Source organism: Solanum tuberosum, unplaced genomic scaffold (assembly GCF_000226075.1).
Source record: "Solanum tuberosum cultivar DM 1-3 516 R44 unplaced genomic scaffold, SolTub_3.0 scf00302, whole genome shotgun sequence".
Classification (NCBI taxonomy): Eukaryota; Viridiplantae; Streptophyta; class Magnoliopsida; order Solanales; family Solanaceae; genus Solanum; species Solanum tuberosum.
In genome coordinates, this window is record NW_006239238.1 from 585,868 (window position 1) to 596,934 (window position 11,067).

Consider the following 11,067-nt stretch of genomic DNA (forward strand, 5'->3'; position numbering starts at 1 on the left):
CCCCCCCCCCCCCCCCCAGAACTTATGGTATCTGGTTCATTGACTATATTTTTTAGGATTTTGCAAAATAATTTTCAAGAGTTTTTCTTTCACTTGTCGTGCATTAAGAAATGCTTCTCATTACTTGGGGACATAATTTCAGTACTCACATGAGTTTTTTCTTTCTTCCTTCTCTTTTCATAGCATGCCTTTTTCACTTCTATCCATCTTCTCTTCTTATAAGTACTTGCTCCCATCACTTTGCAGAAACAGGAGGGTATCCGTCCTCGAATGTTCAAGTCAGTAATAGCTGCTAGTCACCCTGAATTTTCAACAATGAGACAACAGGTACACTGACATTCTTGGAATCTTCTACTCCCAGACAATTGCTTTTAATTTAAGATTATTAGATTCAAGCATGATAATGCTTCCCTCTACTAAAAGAACTCCAGCAATCTCTTGGTACTGCTTCACACCTTAAAAATCCATTTGAGCTCTTTTTCCATCCAGCTGATGCAGTGTTTGGCTAAGTTGATACTTACATCAACACTTGGATTTTCTTTTCAATTTAGTCTGCCACTGATGTGGTCAGAACTGTTGTGCATTGCTCATATTAGTTTCATGGTCCCTTCACTTTATTGCCTTTAAACCCCAGTAGGTTATTTTTCTGTCTTGCGATCATGTTCATTGTTTGTTGCCATTGCCATGGCTATTGCTATTCTTGTGGTTTATTGATAACAACGTATGTCTAGGATGCGTTAGAGTTCTTCCTGCATTTTATTGATCAAGTTGAACGGATAAACTCTGGGACACATAATTTTGATCCATCGAGGAGCTTCAAGTTTGGTATTGAAGAACGCCTCCAATGTTCCTCAGGCAAAGTTACTTACAACAGAAGGAATGATTATATTCTGTCTCTTAATATTCCTTTGGAGAGGGCTGTAAATAAAAGTGAGTTTTCTCTTTTGTCTAATACTTTTTTCCTGCCCTTTTCTTATATGTTGTTCATTGCAAAATTTCAGCTGAGCTTGATATTAATGAGTAATACTGCCTCCGTTCTGATATTTCGTTTTGTATGAAATTCCAGAAGAGCTAGCAGAATTTCAAAATTTGAAGGCTGAGAGAGCTGCAGGAGGAAAAGAACTGTGAGTTTCAAGTGACCAATGCATGCTTGCCTTTCATGTACTTCAGCTAAATGTATGGGTTTTTGCAGGTCTGCTGATGAAATTGTTCGCCCTAGAGTGTCATTGAAGGATTGCCTAGATTGCTTTTCAGCTCCTGAGGAGGTGCATGATTTCTACAGCACAGCTTTAACGGCTAGGACAACAGCAATCAAGTAATCTTGTTATTCTCCTCTATGAAGTTATTTCTTCAATTTCTCTTGTTCTGCTTGTGGCATCTCAAATTTAGTTTTCATGCATCTCGTCTGTTGTTTTAGTAGGGCCTAGTACCTTGTCTTTTTGGCTTCCATACTTCTTACACAGTTGGCTGTAGAAATTATAGATGTCTTGTCTATCAGCAGTGGATGGCTAGTGTCTATCACCTTTATCTATTTGCTCGACTGTCGAACCTGATGAGGCTACTTCTTTTTATCTTATTTAATTTTGTTTGTAAATAGAACTGCAGGTTTGACTTCTTTTCCAGATTATCTGGTTTTGCACATGCGGAAATTTGTTATGGAGGAAGGTTGGGTGCCAAAGAAGCTTGGTATGTTACTTTTTCTTTATCGATGTAATTCTGATAAGTGTAGTTTATCTTGTTATATTGCTAATCTTTTTCTCTGACGGTCCTTCTAGATGTCTACATAGATGTCCCTGAAACCATTGACATAAGTAGCATGCGAAGTAATGGTATTCAACCAGGAGAAGAGCTGTTGCCTGACAGTGGTACGAATCTCCTTGTCTTCTACTAAATTCATAGTGATCTCGTAGAAAATGTATTCCATTTCAGCCCAATAGTGCTCTATTGCAAAGAATAATTAAGCATGTCTATCTGGTCTTGTCGCAGAACTTGTTTTCTGCCTTGCGTCCCTTTTCTAGCTACTCAATTTTTTTCAAGAATATTTGATTGTCACTCTTCTACTTGAATAATGAGGACATAAAGCCTTGGCTTTCTGAGAGAGAGTGTGGCAAAAAACCTTTTTGGAAATAGAAGTAATTGTGTGGGATCCTTCTCATAAAAAAATATTTGTTGTCTTTTGGGTGTGGAGGACGCACCATATGAGCGGGGTAGACTTGTATGAGTCTCATTCTCCTTGGGTTTTTTGAAGTTTGTGACTCTTTTCTTTTGTCTGTATTCGAGGCTATTGTTTCTATTTGCAAATTGCTAAGTGTTCTATTTTTCTATTTGCATATTGCTAAGTGTTCTATTTCTGAATCATAAGATTTGCTCTTTAGCTTGCATTATTTTCTCTCAATCAATCTGTTAATTGCTTAGTCAGGTTGTGTCTGTTTAGATAACATTGAACATTGCTTAGCTTATTTAGTTTGTCTGATGATACATGTAAAAAATGATTTGGCATCTTATTTAATTTTTATTTTGACTCTGTTTTTGTTATGCAGTCAACTTTTAGACTTTAAATTATGTTATAGTGTTTTGGAAGTAATATTTGTTTCGTTCAAGTTTCTCTATTGAATGGGAGTAGCAACAGCCGACAGGATAGAGTTCTGTATGCATAGAGCCATATTTAACTGACAGTATATACCTCAGAAATTCATAGTTCATGAAATAGAATTCCAGTCGCTATTTAATCTAATTCCTGCTCTACGCAATAGTTTCTTTTAGTAAGTGAGTAATTGGTGTTGCTTCTCACTCTCCAGCTAATGGTTGTTCCAATTCTTGGGGATCTGCAAGCTTAAGGATGCTTGTCTTAGCAGCTTTTTAGTGGGTGTGATCAATGGTCATCACATAAATTAACATCAGAAGTTTTAGCAATAGGTGCTACTTGTATGCCAAGTTCCTTTAGGGTTTGAAACTTTTGGGTCATGTTTTTGCAAGTACTAAATTGCTGCTAATTGCTATGTTGGATTACTTGTCCATGTACAGCTGCAGGGGATGGTGAGCAGTCAATAAAGCTTCTGGCTGACGATGATATTGTTGCACAACTTGTTTCAATGGGATTTAATCTACTTCATTGTCAGAAGGCTGCAATCAATACCTCCAACAGTGGAGTAGAGGCAGCAATGGATTGGTTACTTAATCATATGAGTGATCCAGGTAGTTTTAATGTTTCCTTTCAAGCAGGGTTTACTCATATTTCTCACCATTACTAGAAACAGGGTATATTGATGCATATTTTCTTCCCAGATATTGATGCTCCTATATCAGAAAACGTGCAAAATCCTGACATTGATCAATCTAAAGTTGATACGCTGGTTTCATTTGGTTTTGAAGAGAAACTTGCCCGTAAGGCCCTGAAGGCATCGGTAAATATCTCACTTTTACTGGCGTTTACTATTCACTGCGAGGTTCCTTGCTATTCACTGCCAATAGCATAATGTTTGTCCTTTCCTTGTTTCTATCTGTTCACAAGGGAGGTGATGTTGAAAAAGCTACTGAATGGATATTCAGCAGCCCTAGCGCCAGTACTGCATCAGACATGGATGTTACTACCAGTAGTGGAGCTGCAGTTGATACCTTGATGCCTGACGGAGGAGGAAGTAAGTTCCCTATCCTGTGGCTCTACTAGTTGTTGTACAGTTTTGTTGCTTTTATTTGGATCTGATGATATATTCCTAACAAATCTGAGGCAGTGGACATTAGCCTTTTCTTTGAGTGGTGTAGGTGAAGGAGCCTCTGTAGTGTATTGCTACAATAAATTTTTCTGTAGGCTCCATATTTCTGATCCTGCTTAATCAGCTTGGTTTAGGATTTTATATATAGAATGGTATACTAGTTCTAGTACTTAAGTTTTTCCGTTGAGCTTCCAATATTGGCTCACCTTCTCATGGGCTTAATCATCTTGGTCATGGATTTTAGAAGTGGAATGCTATATTTACTGTCTAATTGATTTTTCCGTCATTCATACTTGAGTTTAGTTTCCTTCCGGTCTCCTTTCAAAATTCTTTACTACTACTATGTGGTTAGAATGTTTATTTTTCTTCTCCTTTTTGTGATTTGTTAGCTCTTTCCCCTCTCTCCTCCAAGGGGCAACAATGGTTTCCAACTTTTGCGCCTAGGGGTCTCGCACCTCCAACTTACGGTAGTCTGACTGGAGGGCTCTATCATAACTCCATACCATGGTTTCTTACTTTCTGGTGGTTGGAAATGGTCAATATAGATGCCCCACGTTCTTTTCTTGATCTAAACTTCTAATTTCTTATCCGGAGACAGGAATTTTTATTTGGTTGAAGGAGGCACAGGTTGCTTTCATTAAAACCATTTTCCTTTTGAGGGCTGCAAATTAGTTTCAAAGCCAATTTATTATGGGTCCTGTTTCTTTGGTTTTGCAGTGTTGATATTTGAACTCTTTTAGAGAAAATTCATCACTATTTGTTTGAATCACTGCATATATCCGGAACGTTTAAGAGCAAGGACTAATGGGACTTGACCTAACTAACCTAAAGTTTTAGGATGATAGAAGTTCCCTACATCTCTTTAAAAGGGTTTTAATACTTCAATTTTATTATGAATTTCATCCAATGCATCACAATCCTTGATAGTGAGATTTTTGTTTACTTCTATATTCTTTTATGCCCACTTGGGTCTTGACCAAGTGTATCTTCTTGGATAATTAACAGAATACAGGCTCCTTGGATTCGTGAGCCACATCGGCACATCTACCCACTGTGGCCATTATGTCGCTCATATTAACAAAGATGGCCGGTGGGTGATTTTCAATGATGAAAAAGTCGGGGTCTCAAAAAATCCCCCTATGGATATGGGATACCTCTACTTTTTTGAAAGACTTGAGAGTTGAACAATGGACATCTCGGATCAGGATTAAATGTTGGGATATGCATGCAGGACCAAGCAACTTCTGGAGTCAGCTTGCTAATGTCATTTGTTAAGCAGGTTGAATACATACGACAAATGTCTCTCGTAACATTCATTGATCTTAGACAAATTCAAATCTCAAGTAGAAGAGTATAAACTTCTTTAGGACCTGAATTTTGAAAGATTTTTCTTCCATACATGTACGGATCATTCTGTTCTACTGGTTCTAATAGATTTTATTTGTTCCTACTCTTTTGTTTTTAAATTTTAAATGAATGTTGTTGTTGATTGCTCAATAGGCCTTTTTTAGGCATGCATTAGATGTCTGATTGATAACTTTACGGGTTGTCTATGTATTTGGTCTAATATTGTTCCTAGTTCATAGTTCATACTCTATTAGAGAGGAAATCAGCACTTGAATAATATGTTAACCACATTTAGATGGGATTTCATTGACATGTCTCCACCTTAACCTCTAGACCAAGTTTTGGAACCTATAGTCCTCCAAAAACAAATGCAGGATTGCAGTTTTGTCATTTTGTGTAGGGTTGTTTACTTTGTCAAACTACAATATGGATGGAATAAACAAATTTTAAAAAATCAAGAAGTGGATTTCCAGTAACAGCAGTACAAATTGTCTAGTACAACTCAAGGATAACTGCAAATGAGTCGTAGAGTCAAGTACAACCTGAGAGAGAGCTAAAATTAAAAGTACGAATATATTCATACTCAAATGTACTACTCCAAAATTTCCAGCAGTACTTCAATTGTCCTACTATTAAATTAGATTAACAGGGTGGACTAAGATAAAAGGAAGTGGAAAGTGTGCTGCAAAATAATGTGAAGCAGGAGATTTTCCAGAAATATGGTAGAGTGCATAGTCCATAGTATCGCTGGAGCCCGCACATAGAGGGAGTTTTAGAGCACCGAACTGCCCTTTATTACAGAGTGCTTAGAAACATCATTGAGTGCAGCGTTGATGACATATTTGAGAATTTCTGTATTTTGGCCTTTCTCATTTTTCATCAACGCTACACTCAATCATGTTTTTAATTCTCTGAAGGAACAATTTACCAAGGAGTTATATGATTACTGCAGATCCAACAGGTTTGATGTCCCCTCTCTACCTCTTCTCAAATTTCTCTAAAACAAGATGTGTAGCAATGCAATGCGCGCGGAGACTTGATAACTTCACTCGTCTTTGATAATATTTTACCTTGTTTCATTAATAGATTGACTAATTCAATTCATGTTTTCATAATTGATTTAATCTTTTGATTGAATCAAGGGTAAACACCTACCCCTCTGTCCCTAATTACTTATTCACTTATTTTTTAGTTGTTTCTAATTACTTGTCCATTTTGACAAATCAAAAAGGACAAATCAAGAAAGGATAACTTTTTTTTTTACTTATTATACCTTCAATTAATTACTTTGAAAATGGGAGAACTTCTTGAAAATCTTAAGTTTTTAATTCATTTACTTTACAATTAATATGGATAAAATGGTAAACTTACAATGTCAATAATTATTTTCTTAATAAGTGTGTCAATTCAAAAATGGACAAATTACGAACACAGGGAGTATAAAAAAAAAGTAGTTGGATCTTATTGGTACCACCTAAATGGTAGGTAGGCGGCGGATGTGTGATGTTTGTGCACCTGTCCCGTAACTCAGTTTGATCAAACATTTAACAACTTCCATGAAGTTAAATCTCTTTTTCAAGATAGTGAGTAAGGGTCAAATTGAGTTCAATTCATCAAAAATTTGAACACAACTTATGAATATAAAATGTGCTCTTTACTTGGCTTTAATTGATATTTATGTCCTTTAATTTTAAATACGTTTAAATAAATATTTAAATTTGTATAAAATTAACCAAACAGATACATACGTCTTATTTAATTTTATGTAAATGTTTATTTATAGATGTCAGTTAATACTAAATTTAAAAGTATATTAATACATTATGTTAATATTATAATAATATGAAAAATATAAATTTATATTTCGTAAAGAAATTATTTATTACGAGGAATATAAAGGGGAAATTTTCAAAACAACAATATTTTAGCTTTAGTGGGACTCTTTAGCAAAGGCTTCATTATTTATTAAAAATGTCATTATTTTAGTTTGTTAAGGGATTGGTTATGTATTTATTTTATTTTGATTAATTTGAAAGAATATAAATAATTAATAACAGAACGGAGAAAATCATGGAACAAAAAATATCAAAAAAGGTAAAAAAGATTTTAAATACAAATCAGTTACGTTTTGAAAAGAGCATAAATAGTCATCTTTCTGTTGAGCGTTTTTTTGCTTTCTTCTTAAGAACATAAAAAAAAAATTAAATAATTTAGTTTGTCTTCCGAATCATTCATCTGATAACTTTCAAAGCTTCTTCAAGTTGAATACGACATATTTTTGAAACAAAAATTTTCAAAATTGACAACTATAAATTTGTCGCATCCAATGAACAATCAGGTATTTTTTTTTATTTGTTTGGATGAGATATTCGTATATGTTGAGTACAAGAGTTTTTTTTTTTGATTGAATCAGTGAAATCTTTGTATGCATTGGGATTTATAGCTTTTTTCGGATGTTTTGTATCCAAATTATGATGTATAACGAATGAATTTTATTTTTTTTTAGTTTAGTAGTTGTTTTTTCTATTTGAATGCATACAATAATTTGTATCCCATTAAGTTAATGTAACTAATTGATCATGAACTATATGTTGAATACAACAATATATGAATACAAAAGTGAGATGAAAATACAAAGTTAATACAAAGTGAGATTGAATATAAAGTTGTGAATACAAAAAATTAAATACTCTCTTCATTTGAAATACAAAGTGACTTTGAAAGGTCAAAAATACAAACTAATGGATCATGAACTATACTGTTGAATACAACAATATATGAATACAAAAGTGAGATGAAAATACAAAGTTAATACAAAGTGAGATTGAATATAAAGTTGTGAATACAAAAAATTAAATACTCTCTTCATTTGAAATACAAAGTGACTTTGAAAGGTCAAAAATACAAACTAATGGATCATGAACTATACTGTTGAATACAACAATATATGAATACAAAAGTGAGATGAAAATACAAAGTTAATACAAAGTGAGATTGAATATAAAGTTGTGAATACAAAAAATTAAATACTCTCTTCATTTGAAATACAAAGTGACTTCGAAACGTAAAGTAGGCATATAAAATACAAAACTTGTTGGTATACAATTAGGTTGAATACAAAACAAAAGAGAAATACAAACTTGTTCACATATAAATTGAGATTGAAATACAGAATGAATACCCAATAAAATACAACATTGTTAGCATACAGTTAGGATGAATACAAATTAAGTAGGAAATACAAACATGTTGGTATACTAATTGAGATTGAAATACAATGTAAAAACAAAAAATGTAAAACTTGTTGATAAATAGATAGAATGAATACACAAATAAACTGTTGATTTAGACATTGTAAACAGACAAATGCTTTCCCCAAATCTAAAACCCTAAAAGCAAATATAAATGTATTAAAAATCAAACAAAATAAACATATGAATGAATTTGTAGATTCTAATAAATCTGAAATATTAAAACGAAATCAGAAAAAAATTGAAAAAAAATTGTTTAATCGACTAAAAATCTAAAATACATAAATTTTACATGCATATGTAAACAAACTTGCATAAAAATCGAAAAAATTAACGGAAAATCCGTAATATGTACAATGCGAAATATAAATCATAAATGGTGATATTGAAAATAAATCAAAAGAAATCTAAATAACTAATTGAAATACATAAATATTAGATGAATATGTAAACAAACTTGCATAAAAATCGAAAAAATTGACAGAAAATCCGTAATATGTACAATGCAAAATATAAACCATAAACAATGATATTGAAAACAAATCAAAAGAAATCTAAATAATTAATCGAAATGGATAATGGAAATTACCTTGCCAACCGAGAAATCTACTTGAATTAATAAAGAGATTTCGTTTAACTATAAAGAAAATTTCTTGATGAACAACAATTTAACACCTTGAAGAAAGATAAACTTGAAACGTGAAAGGTGGGGAAGAAACGTGAAAGTTGGGGAAGAAACGTGAATGGTGATGAAAAAAGGTTAATGGTATTGGGTTTTATTTTATTTTTTCACTTTTAAACGGTTATTGATATATAATTTGGTCCAGTATAGGACTCTTTTCATAAATAAAATTAATTTAAAATCTGAATACATATTATTTAATAAAAATATTGTCATTCTGCCATTTTAAATAAATATTTTAAAGTGTTATTATTTTGACTAATTATATTAGGTATTATGGCTTAATTGCTAATTTTTCCTAAAAACTATAGACAAACTCGAAATAGTGGCAAAAGTGGAAATGGCCCGGTGAACAACCCATGAGTCCAAAATTCGTGGGCCTATCTAACTAGGAAACTGGCTTCAAAAGAAAAAGAAGAAAAGATTTCCGCGTGCACAGCTGCCGTAGTTTGTTTTTTCGTAGCTAACAACACAAGTTTCACTAGTTTAAAATTTAGTTACGTAATTTATTTTTTAGTTTTCGAAATTGTCTTTTGATCATATTTACTTTGTTAGATACATGTATCTCAGACGCATACCCAGCTGCCATAGTTTGTTTCTTAGCTAACAACACAATTTCATTAGTTTAGAATTTACGTTACGCATCTATTCTTTTTGTTTGTAAAATTATTTTTGTATCATATTTACTTTATCAAATATACATGTACCTCATATCTCAGCCACGTGCACAACTACCGTAGTTTGTTTTTTCTGCTAACAACGCAAATTTCATTATTTTAGGATTTAACTACATGTCTTTTCTTTAGTTTTCGAAATTATCTTTTGTATCATATGTACTTTGTCAAATACATGTATTTCATATATATATATACGAATCAAATTAAGTATACTTTGTTTCAAATACACTATATTCAAGCGTAATCCACATGTATTTCAGATACACTAGTTCTCTCTATATCTAATTTGAAATTAGAAATTTAAAAAAATGGTGTATTGACTTGAAATTTGAAGGAATAATATATCCGATTTGAAATCTGATACGAAATTATGAATTAATGAGATAATGTGTAATATTTCAAACTATAGAGTAGATTAGTATTTATGGTAGGGCTATTTTGTGTAATTAGATAAAACCGTTCTCAATTACCACACTAATTAATTCCTTTTACTTAATTATGCAGGTAAATTAAAAACTGTGGATGTTTTCCAAAACTATAGGCAAATCCGCCTGTAGTTTCATATTTCCTTCTTTCTCTCTGTTTTCCAGATTCTTCATTTTATATATATACTTATACAATTAACATCTAATTCATTCTCAAATCAATCAACAAAATCACAGAGATTTTTTAATTTTCCGAAAAAAAAAAATGAATGCAGCAGCAGCAAAGGGATCGGCATGGATCGTAGCAGCAAGTATTGGAGCAGTAGAAGCATTGAAAGATCAAGGATTTGCCAGATGGAATTACGCTTTAAGATCGATTCATCACTATGCCAAAACTAATTTAATTGCTTCTAATAATACCTCGGCTTGGAGATTCTCGACGGCTCCGGCGGTGGCATCTTCTCCGGCGATCGTCTCCGGTGAGAAGTTGAGGAAAACGGAAGAGACGTTGAGTAAAGTTATAGATCTGAACTGTTGGGGTCCAAGTACTGTCAGATTTTAGAGTTATTTACTTAAATTTATTATATGATCTATTAGTGAAAAGAGTAATGTTATACCATTTAACCAAAGTTTGAATGGAGATTCGATTTTGAAAATTTATTCTCAGCGAGTGTTTATATTAAGTATATTTGAATATTTATTGTAACAAACACATTTTATCACTCAATCATAGTAAAGTAATATGAACTTTCAATTTAATTAGTAATACTATGAGTTGTTTGAAGTTAATTTAAGTAAAAATTTTACTATTAGCAATAGCAAAAATAATGTTGTGCCCAAATTACAATTAAGATATCAGGTACGGGTCGATCGATATCGATTCTCGTTTTATTGATTCCGATAAGATAGGTGAAGAATCACTCTATTGAAAATCTACATTCATATAGATTATTGTACTTGAGCACTTTATTG

The 11,067-nt window shown here is 32.5% G+C and overlaps 2 protein-coding genes and 1 non-coding gene across 4 annotated transcripts in view; all 3 read left to right on the forward strand.

Moving 5' to 3' along the window:
* Positions 1-5,163, forward strand: part of LOC102583138 (ubiquitin carboxyl-terminal hydrolase 14) — a 10,577-nt gene extending 5,414 nt beyond the window's left edge. For both annotated transcript variants that reach the window (XM_006360059.2, XM_015314701.1), the window contains 10 exons: positions 247-327; positions 732-930; positions 1,067-1,124; positions 1,193-1,315; positions 1,598-1,686; positions 1,776-1,865; positions 3,025-3,195; positions 3,286-3,404; positions 3,512-3,638; positions 4,719-5,163. In XM_006360059.2, the coding sequence (XP_006360121.1) occupies positions 247-327; positions 732-930; positions 1,067-1,124; positions 1,193-1,315; positions 1,598-1,686; positions 1,776-1,865; positions 3,025-3,195; positions 3,286-3,404; positions 3,512-3,638; positions 4,719-4,897 (1,236 nt within the window). In that variant the 3' untranslated portion in view covers positions 4,898-5,163. The remainder of the gene's footprint in view (positions 1-246; positions 328-731; positions 931-1,066; positions 1,125-1,192; positions 1,316-1,597; positions 1,687-1,775; positions 1,866-3,024; positions 3,196-3,285; positions 3,405-3,511; positions 3,639-4,718) is intronic.
* A 714-nt stretch (positions 5,164-5,877) lies between these two features.
* MIR397 (microRNA MIR397) lies at positions 5,878-5,958 on the forward strand. The gene has a single exon (NR_127284.1). It is a non-coding gene; the product is annotated as a microRNA MIR397 (primary transcript).
* A 4,320-nt stretch (positions 5,959-10,278) lies between these two features.
* LOC102583467 (uncharacterized) lies at positions 10,279-10,781 on the forward strand. The gene has a single exon (XM_006360060.2). It carries the CDS (start codon positions 10,361-10,363, stop codon positions 10,655-10,657), a length of 297 nt encoding a protein of 98 aa, XP_006360122.1. The 5' UTR covers positions 10,279-10,360; the 3' UTR covers positions 10,658-10,781.
* The last annotated feature ends 286 nt before the right edge of the window (positions 10,782-11,067 follow it).